This window comes from Aquila chrysaetos, chromosome 4 (genome assembly GCF_900496995.4).
Source record: "Aquila chrysaetos chrysaetos chromosome 4, bAquChr1.4, whole genome shotgun sequence".
Classification (NCBI taxonomy): Eukaryota; Metazoa; Chordata; class Aves; order Accipitriformes; family Accipitridae; genus Aquila; species Aquila chrysaetos.
This window is the reverse complement of record NC_044007.1, coordinates 27,429,706-27,449,241: the sequence shown is the minus strand read 5'-3', so window position 1 is coordinate 27,449,241 and position 19,536 is coordinate 27,429,706. Positions and strand designations below refer to the sequence as shown.

Genomic DNA, 19,536 nt, shown 5'->3' with positions numbered 1-19,536 from the left:
ATTGTGACAGTGCAAAATACATTTATGTACATCCCTCTTACAAAAACACCAATATGTTAGCATTCCGTGAAGCATGCTAGTTTTCAGAAAAAAAATTCTATAACAGAGTGAAATAGCAGCTCCAATAGATAGCATTTGTTTTTCTTCAGGACAAACAAAAAAAGTTTTTTTTGTTTTGTTTTTTCTTTTTTTTTTTTAAGCTACTAGAGAAATATCACTAATACATACAGATATAAAAGCAGCATAGAAAGATACAGGTTTCTCACCAACTAGGAATAAAGAAGACTAAATGTGAGCATGGTTAAACTACAATGCATCTTCACATTTGTCCAACACATTTACAAGAAAAACACCATTGGGAAACCTCACAGGACAGAAGTGTTTTAACACCAAGAGAACTACTAGGGGGTTTTTTCTTTCTTTTTTTTTTCTTTTTTTTTTCTTTTTTTTTTTCTTAATTAAAAATCCAAACGGGATGGGGTGGAAAGAATTTGGAAAGGGGCTGGAGCTGGAGCCACCGTATTATTAACTATTATTATTAATTTTCAATACAAAAATGAATGAGCTGGAATAGACCCGATTGTCATACTCTGTGGAACCTTGCAAAAAAAGTGAAGAAATGTTGAAAGGTTTAGTTGGAGCAGCTGGCTGATGTCAAAGCCGCCAGGATGCTAATTAACTGCAGGCTGTGTCCCTTATTTCTGTATTTAAAAGGAAAAAAAAAAAAAAGCCTTTTGTATTATGGCATTTTTTTTTTCTTTGCTGCTGTAGTCCTACATCCCACTGCAAATCATCTTTCATTTTTCATTCTGTTGACCTGGATATTATTTTATTTCTTTCAGAAACAGGAAAAAAAATGAACATCTGTGTCTCCTTCCAATCTGCTGCACATCTGCGCGTTTTGATGCGGGTCTTCAAAGTTCAGTCAGTAACCCACGGACGCCATTCATCTTCTTGTTAAAATGTCTACTGCTGTATCCAATGCTCGTGCCCTTGAGGGTTATTTTTTTCTCTCTCTCTCTTTTTTTTTTTTAATTTCCATTATTGTTATAAAGAACATTGTGACTTTAATATTAGCATTTTGCTTTCAACAGCAATTAGCAATCTCTTGGTTTGCTGTTTGGTAAAGCATCTGTTAATGAGGTCATCTAGTTTAAAATCCCAGCTACTGGAAAATAACAGGGAGGAGGTCAAATCTATCATTTTGTGTATATTCTCTGCTCTCTTTTCAGTTTTCTAAAGAAAAGATATCTTTGTTATCCACAATAAGTCATTATGACCCGTTACTGGCCTTCTGTATTTTCTACCACCTCAAGATACAGTAAGTTCTTTCTTATTGAAGTATTGAAATATGACAGTTCAGTTAAAATCTTTGCGCATCTGAGGATGAGGAATTGGTTTCATTTTTTGTTGTGTTTTTGTTTTCAGAGTTTCGAGTTCAGTTTTAACGAGGAGTTGCCTCTATGGTGGATGGGGTTCCCGGGGTGGTGGACCTAGGAGTGGCTGCTGGTGGAGTGTCGATGGGGCTCCCGGCCCCGCTGCTGGGTGTCACGGAGGAGCTCACTGCTGGTGTCTCTCCTTGCTGCTGGGCTTGGAGGGTCTGTCCACAGATGTGATGGTGCTTCTCCCAGTCCTTATGCTGGCAAAATGAGCCACAGTATCGTGCTGTGTTGCAACCACTGCAGGTTTCACTAGCTTTCCGGCCACAGTTCCAGCAACTCTAGAAGCAAAAGAGGAGGGGGAGAGATGGGAGAAATCAGCTAGTGTCTAAATTTTCTATTAAAAACAGCTGGCAGGGAACTGCTGGTCAACCCTCTGCCTAACGATGGTTGAGGCATGAACCTGTTCCACAGCAGCTCCAGACACCCTAGGGGACTCTGGCCCGCAAAAACTGGGCAAGAACAAAAGCGGCTATTTGCTAGTACCAGTGATGCAAACTCCAAGTACGCCTTCACGTCCAGTCGCCAGAAGCATGCTGACTAATAGAAAGTTTCAGTAAAACTTCAGCTAGCTCCTCTGCCAGATTTATTAAAACAAATAATGAAGCTCCTCTGCCAGATTTATTAAAACAAATAATGAAACAAGCACACACAAAAAAATGCTTCTCCAAAAGTGGAGAGGGACTAATGCAACACAAGAAAGGGAGAAAAAGACTAACACACAGGTAAGACTTGTTACTGCAGGATAACTTCAGTTTTAATCATCTGAGTAATGCCATTTGACACAGTGGCACTTCTGGCAGGGATTAGTTAAGCTGGAGCCTAAATCTTTGGCAGGATGGGGAAGCCACCGCAGAATATGTATGCTGTTCACTTTCTCACACTCTATAGCTATACCAGCTGGATGCTGGAACACAGCCAATCTTTAAGTGATATTCCTCAACTACATAAAAAAAATTCCCAATTTCAGAATCAAACAAAAACCTAAATCCAAACCAATATTTTAAGGAAATTAGACATTTAATCGGAGTCAAGTGGCTTCTGTAGAAAATATCCGTGTGTTAGTTCCATCCTCCCCTTTTTTGCTGTTTAGGGTTTTTTTTTCCCCTTTGGTTGGTTGGTTTGTTGTTTTTTTGGCATAGGCATGTACTGGCAGATGGGGGAAGAGTAACTGTCCAGTGCTCAATTGCTCTTTGAGTTTGAAATCAAACGTACATGGCATTCTCAATTCATACCGATTAAACACACAGACTAAACCAGGCAATTACAGATACATGTGTTGGAGACTTCTTTTTTTTTAATTCATAAAATTGTTCCCATCTTTAAAAACAGTTTTAAAAAAAGGTGGAATTACTAACACACAGAAACAGATGTTTCTGGTAGTTAAATGTCGGGAATTCAGACTCCTTTTCTGGCATCACCTGGTTTTGATTCAGTATTCATTGTTTCAGGTTCATTTTGCTCAAACTCTGTCCAGTGCTGGAGAGGTTAAAACCACCTTCGGAAACGGATAGCTGTACTATTCTTGAACACCTTTTCTTTAAAAGACCTTTTATCTCCAGAATTAAAAATAACTGTAAGTAATTTAGAACACTGTACATGAACATGTGCAGGCACATATTTACGCATACACCAAAATGACCTGGCAAGTTTGTATTAGCATTTCAAAGAGATACAATGCCTCATCCTGCTGACTAGAAAGAGAATAGACTGTGATATACCTAGATTCTCCTTCTTTTGCTATACTCATATTTCTCAACAGTCATGTCATACTTGTAGAAGTTTCATTTTGCCAGCTTGATGCTTGCACTGTTATCGGTAAACGTGGTATAATTCTGTTCCAACTTTATTTGCACAGAATTTCCACCTACTGCTATGCCTGCTGACCTCCTAGCTATTTGATTCCAACTAAATTGCCAGCCCTGGGTTTGGCCCGTATTTCCCTGTATCCCCTCATCTGAAAACAAATACACATGTACAAAACCTCCCCATGCAGACTTTTCTGAAAAGACACTTCTCCCCACGTGGAATAACACTGAAGTCAGCCAGCACCTGCCCAGGTGCAGGAATCCCTCCCTTGTGCATATCTGATTGCAACACTGAAGTGCATGCTTTAATTGTGCTGGAATTGTTACGAGGATGTCAAACTTTTTCTACTCAAATATCTCTTTAATTAGGCCAACTTCTGGGGAATCTTCATTTTGCTTCCTTTTTGCGGAAGGCCTATCTGCACAGATAGAACTGTCTCCAGACGTGACCAGAGCCACCGTACAATATTGCAGTACCTTACCACAAGATCTGTATTGATGTCAGAAAACAGTCATTTAATTTTAACAGTATTGGTTCAACTTTCTTATAAAATAGTCATCAATTAACTATCAGCTTGTACAGAACATGAAAAGTGAGACATAAGTGCAAGATTTTAATGAAGTGACAAAGCTCTAAACTGGCTCCTTACATGATTACTTAATGTGTCCTACATTGTCTGGTATGTGATTTTGTCCATTGGACATATTATTTCTAATTTAACAGGTCATTACAGCTTTAGTGTAATTGTGGGAATAAAAGCACATAAAATACAAGAATTTCAAAATAAATTTTACAGCTCACATTTATGCAACAACTCACTGCATTTATAAATTACTACAGTGCAAATTAGCATAAACAAGCACACATGCCATGGGGAGCTTGCATTGTGATAGTAGCTGGATTTGACGTGCAGAACTCCTGCCCTGCACAGCCCTCACCATTGAGGCCACTCATTGCTCCTTCCCACGTGCAAGTTGTGAAAAACAGCAGTAAAGATCAGGCTTGGGCACTGCAACCTTTGGCAACAGATGCTTTCTCTTCACACTGCTGGCTGATACCTCCAGAGCCCAAATTCTACTGAAGAAAAGCCAGGCTCAGGATGCCACCTAATAGCCTGGACTGTGCTTCATATATCTCTGCTCACCTATTTCCATTTGATTCAGATAGCATGGACAGAGCCTGAGCTCACTACGGGATTAAGCATGCTCAAGGTATCTTCCCTCCTGGGAAGCTCTAGCAGGTAGCAGCAAAACGGGGCACCCTGGCTGAACCATGTAGACAGCACGTCGGATAACAGGGGACCACAATGTCATGTTGGTGACAAGGTGGCAATCATCATACAAGGGTGTATGAGCACAACTATGGACTGCTTTACACCTGATTTAAGACTCTCCAACCCCTAGCACTTGCAAGACCCAGCCTGGAGTACTGTCCAGGCTGGGATGACACACTTCAAATACAGCAAATCAAATAAGATAAATAAGACTTGGGAAGAACCCAGAGAAAGGCAGACAGAATAATCAGAAGTCCAACAAACACAAGCTATGAGAAGAGACTGAACGAACTCAGACTGTTAAACCTAAGGAGAGATGGTAGCCTGAGAGGGGACGGTAGAACCCAAACATCTTGGAGGCTACTGCAGTGAAACGGTCAATGACCATGTCTACATGGATGACCAGGAGAAGTAACGGGATCAAACATCTGCAAAAAAACCTGGAAAGAGATGTTATGAGAAATCTCTTTTTAAGGACAGGCACAAATTGCCTAGAGGTGCTGGAGAATCTCCATCACTAAAGCACAGGAAAAGCAGGTATCTTACAGGAATGATACAGCTAGAGTTGATAATGCATTGGGAAAGGGAGTAGGAGATGTCTCAAAGCCTCTCCTGGTCTATCTTCTCTGTCTTTAGGTAGTGCCCTACTACAGCGCACTTCCAGCTTCTGCTTTATAGAGTTCCAGATGTAGCTAAAACTACGAGGAGGACTGGATTACAGTTTAACTCTGCATTGATTTTCCTGTGAAACAGTGAGGTTATACAAAAGGCCAGATTCTCAGACTACATAATTCAATTTAACTTCAGTCCCTTGAAAATGGATTAATTCAATGAAATTGGGCTAAATTACACCAGATGGGAATCTCGTTCCGAATTTATGCCACCGATCATATTTCATCCTCTTCTTTCAACTGACAAGGAACATCAGTCTTAGGTCAGAGCCTTATCTTAGGTCAGACTCTTAATTCTCATGCACTTAAGCTTCCATCTTCAAACAACAGAACTCAGAAACTTCTGTTTGCCATCATGAAAATTCTTAAAAACAAATGGTCTCCATTTCTGTGGTCTCCAGTACTAGGACACATACTTGTCAATAATTTTGCCCATCCCATGGCTTTCATCTTTGACATATTCAACCACAATTGAGTATTTGCTTTCCTCTGACACCTCCAGCTGAGACTCAGTGTAGAGCTTGCTTAAAGAAGAAAAAAACCCAAATGGACTGTGACATGTCAAAGAGATGATGAACTCTAAAATGCCATAATACAGTGTCAAACACTGCTCTGTCATCTTTGATAAATTCTGGATTTCCCCAGTTTACCAGGAAAGGAAGCATGGATGGGTATGAAGAACCCAGTTTTTTCCTGGTTCTGCAATGCCCATGGCATTCAAAACGCTATCACTGCTAACCCCAAGAAACAGAACATCTAGAAATCACTGAAACCACAGTGGAGTAAACGAGGGCTACATGAGCCACTGAACACCAGTGTAAAAAAACCAGCAAAGTTGTTTATGAATTCTATCCAAGACCTGTTAGCAAGGGAAACACATTGGTACTTTGGAAATTCCCACGCTGCATCAAAATGCAGCACTCCGTACAAAGACACTCAAAACTTTAGATGCTTCTAGTAAAGTTACAGCTATCACTGAAAACTCCAGGCTTGCCCAAGCCACTGTTTATTGTGTGAAGTACATCTATGTTCATACAAGTCAGCATGAGAGAAGCTAAATCCTGAAAACAGAAGTGGGGAGAAGCATACGGAAGAGACGTGCAAGCTGGCTAGCCAGGCTTAGCTTAGCAATCTGGGGCAGTGCCAACGTTCACATCACATCTGGACTGATCCTGCGCAGAACACATGGCTCTGGTGCCTCTGTACCACCCACCACTGCAGGGGATGATGTGCTACTTTCTAAGAGATGCCCAGCCAAAAAATTAAACATTAGCTGACATAGGTATTACATTTAATACCAGCCTAAAAACTAGGCTTGCCTGAATCACAGCATCTGATGCTCAGAATCAGGTTTGCTGGCACAGTCCTGGTCTCAGTGGATTGGTCAGCAGAGATTGAACCCAGCTGTCTTCAAAATGTCAGGTGTGATATTCACATACAACATAAACTGCTGCAATATAAACAAGCCCTAACATTGCACATCTCTTAAAAGCAGCGTTGGACCAGTTACATACTTGTTTTATCTGAGCAGATGTCAGCATCTGCTTTAAGTAGAGAGAACCGAAACATTTGTGTTCCTTCCCCAGCCCCCACCCTACTCAAAAGTGAGGAAGAACACTGAGTGTCAGATTTTTCAGTGGCATTTTATACCAGAGCAGAAAGACAGATGTTTTGATGATTATTTTTTTCCCCCTACAATCTGGGCAGCCAGTTTCTTTGCTAAGCTGTTCACCCTTACTATTAAAATTGATTTGCACAACAGTACACTGCAGCCAAAGCAAGCACGGCAGTCATTAAAGAGTAGGCTGCTCACACATGTTTCTGTACTCAGCCAAGTCAACTACTGATGAATGGGTCATCTTTTGTCAAGCCAACTGTAAGGAACTGGTAAAGAAATAATTTGTGGTTCAGGAACAGCCATGCTGACAGGTAGGCCTTCTCCTGTCCTTTTGCTTTCCAACAGCAGTGTGCTCTGTTAGCTGATCTTCAACAAATCTCTCATTAGACTAACAGAAAATAATAAACATATCCTGCTCAGTCACAACAGCTTATCCTGAGAAACTATGGAAATCTTTAGAAAGTAAATGTACAAACACTGAAGCAGTGGCACTGCGAGTTAAATCATATTGAACAATTCAAACATAAGCAAAGAACAATAGTTCAACAAGGTATCGCGTCAGGGTCAGAAATTAAAACTATACTATGTAATGTGGTAATTCTCAAAATATTGCAGACCACTTCTTAAAAGTCAAGATGCTTCAAATATCACACCTCCCCTATTAGTCCTCTCACTGTCCTCGGCTCCCTTTATTTTGCTCCAGTCAGCTCAACATGCCCTACTTCACTGTTTTCTTGCAGACAATCTTGCACTCAAGGATGCTACTTTTTCTGGGTTCAAAACAAAGCAAAACAAACCACAAAAAACCCCCAAACAAAACCAGAAAAAAAAACCACAAAAAAACACCACCACAACAACAAAAATCAAAAAAATCAATCTACTTCTCTTTGTGAGACCTCTGAAAGGTCTTGGATGAGGAAACTACATATTATCTTAAAACTATAATAATTACAAAAATCTTGAGTCTTAGTACTTGTTATCACTTTGAGGTCTGGAGAAGACTGCAATAAAAATCATGCCACAAAATTCTCACACCAGAGCAGCTTCAAGAAGCCCCAGCTAGATTCAGGATGCATTTTACTGAATAACAAATGAAGAGCTGTAAGGGAGAAACCTTGCCAACAGACAGGGAGTGGCCATATCAGACAAAAATTGTATCTGATACATTAGAAATCTGGTGCCAAATTCCCATCTCCATTCATAGTTTCAACAGCCAAAAGAACAAATTACACCCGTGGGAGAAATATTCTCTGTCAGGAACTGCATGGAGATTATATAGCAGCCTATACTGAGCTCTCTTGCAGGCCTTGGCATAATGTCCTGCCAAGGCTAAGAAACGAGGAGTGATGCTCAGCCTTCCTCTAGACCTGGAAGACTGCAGAAGCTGCTCTTCAGCCTTCTCATTTGGAACTGGAAATATTCTAGCCCTGGAAATATTACTCCAGTGCTTTTAGTACACAGGAATCTGCGTTGCTGGAAGCGTTCTGCTGAAAGTTGCAAACAGAGAGAATTTTATGGAGACTTACAACCTAGACAAATGAGGAGGAACATTCACAGAGAGACTGAGAGATAATGAGCACCAAAGCTAATGTGAAGTTTTATTCCTCAACACAAGGTCTCATCTTCAAAGAAACGCTTTTCAAACACTGGCAAACTGATCTTCTGTCCTCAAAGATTAAGGAAAAGTGTGGTCCATTCTTACAGGAGTTATTCAAAAAAAAAAAAAAAAAAAAAAAAATGGACAGCCAGAGTTAACAGGTAACTGTGAGAAGCGCTGCCCTAAATGTTTGGAGTCTGGCATAATTAGAAGCCAAAGAGGAACTAATTATAAAAACTAAATAGACACATCTAACTCTCAAATAAGTATCACTGTCATTTCCCTTCACAATTAATCAAGCACCTGTAAACACAAACTGAGCAAACATGAGTTCTCGCTGCAGGTTTACTAAAACTTCCATTCTTCACCTCAAAACAGCCACCCTGATGTGCCACTCATGACCACAGGGGTGAAAGCTGCAGGACCAGGACACTAGACTTCATTTCTAAGTCCAGGAGGCTTGTACTCTCCCTGAGGATGCACAGCCCTGAGAACATCCATAGCCTTATGAGCCACATTTCATTAGAATGCAATCAAAAGAATTATTTGCCTTTTTTTAAAGTCCTGTTTCCAAGAAGTAGACAACCTTGTAAGCAATTCTGCTGGAGAAGAAGTAAAGATGTCTGTTGTTATACAGCTTTTTCCAGAGCTATGACTGCTCAGGACTTAATTACAGCACACAAACTCTCTACATGTTCCTTTGGATGCACATTTGCTTGTGGAAGAATGGGCTGTGTGTATTGGCACATAAGTACTTCCTCTGTCCTGCCTACACTATATCAGTTCACTAAACAGATTTAATTTGCTGCTTCCTCCAAAGGCATTTACCTTTGGAATTTTGGTTTTAACAATAGAAGTCTCTTGTACATATACACACACAAAATGACAGCTCTTTAATGATGCTAAGTCAGACAAACGCCCTCTCTGTGAACATAGTGCAGGAAAAATGTCCTCGAGTATCTCAGATACAAAATGCCGATAAATTGAATTTATGTCTCATTTAATCTACAATGGAACAGTTAGTACTTAAAGGGTATGTACACTTCCCGTAGTCCCTTTCTTCCTGAGAAACTTTCAGATGCTGAAAATCAATTCCTTTTGTCTCCTTGTTATTCATCTGCTACACATTAAGGAGAAACTCTGGGCATTCAGTGATCCCACAATGGTCTTTCATCTCCAGAGAAGCCTGGTATGAATTAAAATCTTACGCTCCCTCAAATTATGGATGCATACTGCAGCATGCCACTGACTTATCTGCTCGTGATTTTTGCCAGTTTTCTCAGCATGCTGCAGCTAGCTCATCTGCATCTTTCAACTTAAGTGACTCTTCTACAACGCTGCCCATCCAGCCCATGAAAAGTGCTTTGACACTAGCAAACACAAACAGATGTCCCCACACAACAGGTACTGCTATCTAATCTTTTTTCTAACTCCCTGCCATTTAGAATTTATATTGAAAAGTGGTTTTACTACAGCCAAGATCTTAGTACAAACAATAAATACTTCATGAAAGTAATGTTCTTTCATTTCAGTGGCCTTGAGAGATGAAGATTATATAGAAATAACTTTTAACTGATGTCACTTCTTTGTCACATCTGTTTTTAAGGGCAGTTTTAACTTAGGACGTTGTTTTTCTGTAACGGACGTAAAATTTAATTGCTATCTAGACTGCTGCAGCGCTGGTCAAACACACGCTGCTCTTTCTCTCCCAGCTTCCAGCTAGTCGTGCTGCTGGACATCCCGTACTGCAGCAATTCAAGGCTTCCACTCTCAGGTCTGAAAGTAAATGAAGGCTTAACATACTTATTCTTGTTTTACTCTCTGTTCTCTTTTCAGTCTATTTTTCGTCCTTCCAAACACTGTTTGCCCACTCCTCGACTCTCAAATATTCCTTGCAGCCAAAGCAGCACATTCAAAATAAGGAAACACTTGGAAATCTACATTCACATTCTGTCCTACAGGAACCATCATCTTTTGCTCATCACTTCTACATCCAAAACTTTCCCCAGACAAGCTTTTAGCCACCTTGCTCTACAATCTCTTAAATGAATCATTTCTTTGTTTAAATCAGATTTCAGTGTGAAATATTTTCCACCAAGCAATCTTGTTATCTATTCAATAGGGCAGTTTGAAGAGCTTTAAAATAAAGCTACTTGAAAGCTAAATTAGAACAGAAATGTGTGCATTATATGTAACCCTGAACAGCAGTTAAAAGGTGAGAACACAACTCAAGTTCACTAGCTATTTCGGGCTCCGATTACAACACAGCCAAGAAAAATCTGGAGCTCCGCATGTGCCTCACATACGCGTCCAAAGCAACTGTGCAAACAGTTAATAGCGGGCACTGATACTCCTGTGTCACATGAATAGCCTGTGCCAGATTAAAGCTAGCTCAGTTACAGCTACAGGTGATGCCTGCCCAGCAAAGACCTTACCTCGCTTGAATCCTCCTGCTGATTGATAACAGCTAGTGCATCCTCTGCAGCCTGGCGCTTGGCTTCGGCGACAGTGCGCTCCATCTTGGCTCTCTCTGAAGTGATCATGTCGTGAGCTTTCCGCTCTGCCTCCGACACTGCCTTCTGCAACTCGGCCATCGCCTGACGCTTTACTTCGTTGACAGCTTCCTCTACAAAGGAGGGCAGAAATCCCCGTCAGCGCAGGACGTTTGGCACAGGGCTACACAGAACTGAGGCATGAAATGCAGCAGATACTCTATGATATTGAGAGTCTTCATTTGGAGTAGAAGGGCACAGAGGAACCTGGTTTCTCAAGACTCTTCAAGACCACCCAGGTGCTTTTTTACTGCCCCATCACCAAAGCCTCTAACACTTGCGACAATTCCTGCTATTTCGATTCACACTCAGTACTTCTTTAAGTACAGACATTTCAGATCTCTGGCGTGTTATTTTTGTGACCTTTTTGAACATTTTACTTGGAAAATTGGTTTTGCAGCACACCAGACTTATGAATATGTTTGGCAAGAATTATTATTTGAGACATAATATTACAGACTTTTTAAAAAATGTGTCTTTAAGCTCTGGAAATTAAGACAGGATTTATAGTCATTAACAATTTTTTTCCCCATACGTTAACAAATAAATACATGAAGTTAAAAATACCCCAAGAGTTTATTTAAAAAACTTAAATCGCTGGCCTAATATCTTTTCCTGGACATATAATTTTATGAGCCAAAATTAAAATTTGTTTATGAACATTCATTTGACCTCTTGATCTCTCCTTCGAACCCATGTTTACACTGTGAAGACTTGACTTCCTGGCTCCGCAGAGCTCTTGAGCACACCACAGCCAGCAAGGTTTCAGTGCACAATTAACACTGAGCAGGGGCACACCGCTTCACTGAATTCAAACCTTCATGCTTCTTGTAAAATAACTAAGTCGGTATGAGCCGTTTCTTTGGTATATACTAGCATCATATCTTTTATTCCGGAAAACATGGATTGTCACAAATTAGTTATTTGGGTTTTGATGCAGGAAGAGTGCAAAGATTTTACTAATGAACAGTCTTTTAATTGACAACTAAAACAAGTAATTTCTTTTTTTTTTTTAATTAACTGCTCTAATTAACAAGGAAACCATCCTCCCCCTGAATTAGTTTATCTAATTTTCATCTTTATTCAAAGCAAAATGACAATGATTAATTGAAAATTTAATAAGCAGTAATTATTAACTTGGCAAACCTAGTACCAATTAACACTCTATTAAAACTAATTATGACATGTTTCATTCAAGTGTTTGCACTTAATTGTTTCATCCACTTAAAAACCACCTTAATTAAATGTTCTGTTTAATTAAAAACATAGATTTCTATAAAAATGTTTTCCTGTAGATTAAAATCTAAGTATTACTACTGTGTTACGGGTTTGAGTTTTAGTCCATGTATTTAGCCCATGCATTTGTGTGCACGCACATGTACATAGACCAAACTCTTACATACAGATACTAAGTCAAAAACTCTCTTGAGTTATGTCTCATAGCTCTGCACTTGTTATTTAAAAAAAATGACTACGTGAAGTCTCCATTGTCAGTTATTAAGCAAATTGAAATAAAGACTTAACTTTAAGCCACGTACTGACTAAAATGGAATTAATTAAAATGAAAGAAGAGTTCTATTACTCTGTGTGTGTGTGCGTGTCAATGCACGTGCATGTCTGCAAGAGATGTTTCAACTGAAGTTGGGGGGCGGGGGGAACTTAGAGATAAAACTTATGCCTTTATTTTTATGAGGCTGAAAATATGCCCTTATATTACCCTACCATAAATGTTGTTTAGGGGAAAGCCTCAGGAGAGGAAAAAATCATACCCTTCAACCATACAGCCAAGGCTTAATTTACTTTGAATATTCAAGGTGAATTAAAATTCTATCTAAGTGGCAATACAGGACAATAATTTTTGCTTACGATCAAAGCTGCAGCTAGACTAATTCTATATGCAAATCAGGCAATTTATATTTAAATTATGCATTCCTATTCTAGTCCCACAGGCGCACACAGATCAGCAAAGGGAATTGGTAGGACATTTGCAAGGTGCTTGAATATTTATTACCAACTGCAAACATTCACTGATCGTGAGAAAAGAAATATACACAGGCAAACATACAGATGCAATTTTATTACCATTTTCATAAAAATGAGGCAACTTAAATACAGACGTTTTGTGTCTATGAACTGCAGTTACTAACAAAGTGGATTTCTTTTGAGAAAATCTGTATTCTTGCTGGTATTTGCTACGAATAGAAATTATCTTTGTATGGCATAATGCACTTTCATTACATCATATAAATTTAGTTTTACGTTGAGGTGTTTGCAGTGGTTAGAAATACCAGTTTAAACTATTATATAAAACAAACAAAATACTCCAACATTTTACAGACTTCTAGTTTTATAGTTTTTCATCCTACATAATCTACTTCTTTTCAGCCCAAATATTGAAATTGAGCCTTATATTCTAACTTCTATGCTGCGTAAGTTTTTTTGCAAAGCTTCTGAGAGTGTGAAGATGCTAAAAGTGCTTAGAAGGCCATATGCCTGACTGATACTCTTTAATTGGCATAAACTATGGATTGGACTTTAGTATTTCCATTAACTTTGACAACAGAATTTGTGTTGTGCTATACTAAGTGTGAAAACAAATAGTTAAAATATGTTGGGGTTTTTGGTCACAATGCACCACCATGATTTCCATTTATTATGAACTCATGAACACCCAAATAAACTAGACAAAATTTCATATCACTGATTTTCTGCACATCTACTCAAAATAAATGTTTTTACTACCCACAGGTATTTTATAGACATAGAATGCAGGCTTCATAGTTTCAGGTAACAATAAAAACTGTAGTATCTGTGCAGGAAAAGTTATGGGTGACAGTGAAGGGAGATTTTATTTGCCTTGACAGTGCTGAGCTATGAAGACCAAGAATGATACCAGCACTCTTCTCTTCTCTGCATTTCCAGAGAAAGGAAGAGTGATTAGACTCCAATATCAGACAACATAAATCCAGAAGTTTTTAAAACCAAGTATCTAAGATGCATGTATCTGCATCCTCCATTCTCCCACTAATGCTAAGCATTCTTGGCATAAATTCACTGTCATTTTAGGAATGCAATTGAAATCTTCCTTCCCTTTGAGGAGCGCTAACTCATAAGAGAAGCTCCAGGGAACAAACAGCCTGTGTGGAACAGGCGTTACTCAGCCCTGATCAGAGGCCCTTGGAGCTGACTCAGGAGAGGTACTCAGCTCATCATTCACTGCTGTATATAACCCAACGTGATGATTCACCAGCCAGCTCCTCGTCACCTCCCTCACATCACGGGCACACTCGGTCCACATGACGAGAAGAGAAAGGTGGTGGGCAGGGGTGCAGTCCTGTGCCACCACGACATTTTGCATCATCTCACTCTCAGGCTGACCCTGGCAAAGAAGGCCGTTGGCCATTGGTGACATGAGTTATCTCAGTCTCATACCCCAAAATGCACCACCTCTTTCTCAGGACTACTCTGGAGAACGTGCAGGGGCCTTATTGTCTTTGTGTGAGAAAGTATGGTCATTCCACACCTGCTTGGTAACTCCAGCGCTTCCATCTGGATTGCCATGAACAGTAGGCCTTGCTAAGTGACAGGGGATGGCCGGAAGACAGATTCCTCGTGACACAGAAAGAAGCTAAGGCAGCAGCCCACTGTGGCCCTGGGATCCCCTCAGTATTTAATAAAGAGAAATAGGTATTTTCAGAGAGCAAGTCACCCAACCTATCATCTGACTGATCCTCTTCACGTGCCTGTCTCTCTCTTGACTACTGAGGGACACCAAGAATGTGGCTTGGACTCTTCAACTCCATATCCACAATTCAATGAGGTGAATCAGGGCACTGATGACTCCTTTCTACTGATGTATGAAAATGAATTGGGTTCACATGGCTTTAATTCACAAGGTGCTGCATACCATGTGCGTGCTCCAAAAATCACAAAAGCACGTACTTAACTTGGTATATTTCAAGAATTACGCTGGAGTCTATCAATCTCCAAGAGCTTAAAGTGAATCCCTTTTTCACATGCCTTTGAGGTTGCTTATTTACCAATTTGATGCCAAATTCTTTCAGTTCAATGGATTCAGCATCCCAATCAGACTTTCATACTTGATTCAGCTGTTTACACATTGGTCTTTATGGACATTTGAGATACTAAGATACCCACACTGAGCCAGCAGAAATGACTTGTGAAAGATTTGCAGCCTTCTTGACTGGCAGTTGCAGCCCAGGCAGGAAACTACGGACCATCTCAAATGGCACTAGAGACCTATTCTTACAGAGCTGAACTGCACCTTTACTGCCTTGAACTGATTATGAAATTGTGGAGACCTCCAACTTTAGTGCACCCTCCTGAAAATGAAGGCCCATGATTTATGAAAAGCAGTATGCTTTCTGATGTTTTACTACTCTTAGTAACAGATACAGGTATGTATCCTGTAGAGAGTCAGGCTTTTTTTATTCTCCAATTCACAGGCATGTTCAGTTAATAAAAGGAATCTGATTTAAACCCACATCAGCATGAAAATAGAGACTGGAAATGGGACCAAAGGAAAAACTTTGTTTCAAAGGAACTGATGACATATACATTCACAAGATGATATGTCACAGCTCCTGTGCACTACCGTTTGTGGAGATAAGCAATGTGAATGCACATCCAATTTTATAACTCAAGCCAAAAGCTTCCATTAACTTGTGTTGCTAGCTCACAAAGAAACTTTTTTCTTTTATTGTACAGCATCGAGGAGTCATAAATGACTCGATATGCCAAACTACGTCAAAACCTGGGTTTTGCAAGAGAAATAAAGTTACTGAAATTCAACTGAATAATGCTTCTCTTACTGAGATTCCCTGGCACCGCCTATTTTTTTCTTATTTGTCATTTAAGATGTTAACATAAATACAGCAAAACAAACTATAAAAATACTTTTGGGCATTGAGTTACAAAGGCTACACTTTCCTCGGACAAAAGAAAAATATGTAGATTGTTTTGTTATTTTTCATAGAAAACACAATAGTTCCAAAAATATTAATTAACATATTGGCAAATGTAGACTTCACATAATAAACCCACATCACACACAACCCACAACTACTTGTCTGATGCAACGATATGCCAGCATAACATTTTTACATGAATGCTCTGTATCTAGTTTAAAATACACCAAAAAGCAGCAAGCAGTTACAGGAGACGTGATCAGAAAGCATCAGAACTGCTGCATATTTGCCGTTTAATCATTAACTCCTGTTCAGACAGCTGCTGTAGACTTCATGGTTTTACAGGTGTTCAAAAGGTGGGGGTGGGGGTGGGGTGTATGATTGTATATATAGAAGCTCAACTACCTCGCTGGAGTTCAAGAGCTACCTCCTGGCCCCTCTGAAAACAAGGAAGCTCTGGCATCAATGTCAAAAGAGCAAAGGTTTAGCTCCAGCACCGCAATGGGATCCTTGCCAGGAAACTCCTGTGCTCAGGCAGAGCTTCAAAGTGTTGAAGAAAACTCTGCACAACCACAACGTCTGCCCATGGTGCTCTCCAAGCTCGAGGAAGATGCTGTCAATACCCGTGCAACCACCCAGAGCAGCTGCAGAGATGCAATCTTGCTTACTTCATTGAAAATTTTGTGGGTTTACGAGCACAGACTTCAATGGGGACTGACAGGCACAAAATTTTTTTAAAATTAAGAATGGTTACATTGCATAGCTGAAGGTTTTTCTTTAACAGGTGTACTTAGGTTTTTTCCCCTCCTTTGGGAATTCTTACCTTAAATAGGTAAGAACCTTAAAAAAAAAAATCCCCACACAAACTTTTTTTTTTTAAATTGCTAACAGACTGAAATTTTAGCATATCAAGTTTCAGTCTGAAACCATTATAACCCCTGAAAATAGGGGTCCTTAATGGAAGTGCTGATATCCCCCTAACTATAGCAGCAGATGATTCTATTATAAAGATTATTTCATGTCCCAATCAGTTCCAGTTTAAGATTATTAAACACAATTTCTTCTTGTTACTAGTAAGCCCTTTTTTTCCCTTCCCCCCCCCTTCCCCCCCCATTCCTCACATCAGTGCATTAACAACTGCACACAGCTGCCAGAAGACTAAGCTGGTGTTTTTAAACAGTCTTACCAGCTTTCTTCCAGATCTCCTCTGGCACGTATCCAGATGCAGGCCTGTGAAGGAATTCCCGATGCGATTCTGCAGGAGGAGGGGGTGTGGAGGGAGAAAGAAAGAGCATCATAAGCAATGCTTGCTTGTTGAGAACAAGACTTAGAGAAATACCTTTTCCCTTTACGTATTGCTCAGACAAGAAATCACATTAAGTTTTTCTTTACTCAAACTAAAACGGATGCTATGGCCATAGCTCAAAAACGTCACAGACCAGATCAATGTTTAGGACTCAAATGTCTCATCTTAAGCCAAGCTGAAACTAGTTTGCTTTATTTTTATTTTACAGCATTTCAAGTCAACTCTATATGACAGTTTCCATGCTTTTAAGGCTGGCTTTGCAAGACCAACTGAGGGAGTGACGTGCTTCATCCTTTGTCATTATGTTTATGAAAAGGAAAAAGAAAGAGGGCAACAGTCCGGGTTTGGCACTTCTGCTCTGTGAAAGCAGAATGGCTACTGATGAGCGGAGATAAAAGCCAACATGTCATTCCAGTGATCAAATAAGCTGTCCACAGAAAAAGAAAGGGGTGTTTCTCTATGTTCAGAGCTACGCTTTCCTATATCTGAGCCCATGTTGGTAACTGCAGCTGCATGAGTTTGAAAAACAGGACCTTTAACTTTAGGTTAAGCCCCTAAATACATACGCTGCCAAACAACCTCACTGGAGCTGAAGCTCGTAATTCAGCCATATATTTCAATCACATTTTGACAGCTCTTTCCCCCCCTCCTCTTTTTTACAGGGTTTAACCTCTGGGCCTGAGCCTAACAGCTCTGAAATCAGCAAGATCCCTTCCACACGGACTTCAAAGAGACAAGATCAGACAATACAGAAAGAAAATTCACTTTGGCCTGAAATTTAGCATACAGATTCTCAGCAGATGAAAAGTTGCTCCTTCCAAATACAATTTAAAAACTGATTAACTATTTTTCAAAGTAATAGAGAGGAAATTAAAACAAACGAAACAAAACACATAAAGGTAACTTCAATGCCATGATTACTATTGCCTGTGTGACAGAATTCAATTGTCAAAATAAAATAACTTGATTTATTACATTAGAGGTAAGGTTTCAATCTTTTTAGAGATGTTGCTAGAAATTAAACATCCTGTTTGATGTCTGAGTTTGAAACATAACAAAAGTATATATGCCATGCTTTGAATACTAATTTTTAGTAAATATATTCATCTTAAAGCTATTATTTGCTAACATGGTCAAAAAGTAGTATTTTTAATAAAAAGGCTGAATCATTAGGTTTTGCAAATCATTTTTTTACACCACCATACATATGCATGCAATACTGTTTATATACAGTAGGCTACAGAAACTTAAATACATGTAAAAGATGACATTTAATGTCACAGACAACTAACAAAGGTGGAAATGACGGGCCATTTCAGCTACACAGAGAGTAGGGAATCCCAATCCCTGTGCACTGTTTCGCAGATGCAGTTTCTAGCACATGAATCTGCAGACACCAACAGGGTGGACTGAATCTTCCCATCTGACAGGCAGCTGAGTGGATTTCCCCAGCTTCTGTTTGTCACTAAAGTATGGGATGAAAATAAAATGGATTTTTGTAGGCAGAATTTCACACCTCTCGAGCATAAAATGATGGTGGGGGTGTGTGCAAGATTCTGCAAAACAGCTAACTATTTACATTGGTTTAATTGACTTGATAGAGGACTTCAGACCTGATGCTGAAAATGGGAAAATTCTCAGTTTCACTTGGCTTATATTATTCTGGAGACGACAAGTATCACTATGTACACTTCTCTCATCCCTTGGAGGTTTTTAGACTTATGGGCACAGTGCCAGTTCAGTCAGGGACAGAGGCAGCAGCAGAAAACATTGCTTGAAACCTCAGGAAAAATAAAGGCGAAAAATTAAAACACTCTTATGTGCTCTTCCTGCAATACCTGAAGGAAAAGACCCAACCCGACTCCAAATGTGGCAAAACAAGGGGTTTGTCGCGTTCACGTCTTATACTTTCTGTTGAGTTTTCCTGTCTACTATTTAAGGTACCATCTACTGCAAGGGGATCATAACCTTGATTTAAGCCCTTTACTGTGGTACTGAGTATTAAAAGTAAAGAGATGTGAAGCTGATTTTTTGGTACACATGACTTTCCAAAAATGGAATTCAATGACATAAATGACCAGATTGCCAGCTAATTGTTAAAATTTCCAAAACATAAACATCAATCAAGCTCTTATTCCAACCACAAATTATTTACATGAGGAATGAGATCCTCTGCAAGAAGAATTAAATCAAGAGCTTGTGAGAGACTTTCCCATAGTTTGGAATGGTGCACAAAAACAAGACAAGAAGCACTTATGAAGATAATAAAACCCATATTTTCTAAGCAAGAAAAATACTATTAACATGGCTATTGTTTAGTCAGTGGTGATGAGTCCATGCAAA

General features: G+C 39.5%; 1 protein-coding gene across 11 annotated transcripts in view; it reads right to left on the bottom strand.

Annotated features, from left to right (window-relative positions):
• Positions 1–19,536, bottom strand: part of RUNX1T1 (RUNX1 partner transcriptional co-repressor 1) — a 117,818-nt gene that overhangs the window by 2,396 nt on the left and 95,886 nt on the right. For all 11 annotated transcript variants that reach the window (XM_041122939.1, XM_030011642.2, XM_030011648.2 and 8 more), the window contains 3 exons: positions 17,074–17,142; positions 10,843–11,033; positions 1–1,720 (listed from right to left, as the gene is read on the bottom strand). The exon at positions 1–1,720 is cut by the window's left edge and continues 2,396 nt beyond it. In XM_041122939.1, coding sequence (XP_040978873.1) covers positions 1,445–1,720; positions 10,843–11,033; positions 17,074–17,142 — 536 coding nt within the window. In that variant the 3' untranslated portion in view covers positions 1–1,444. The remainder of the gene's footprint in view (positions 1,721–10,842; positions 11,034–17,073; positions 17,143–19,536) is intronic.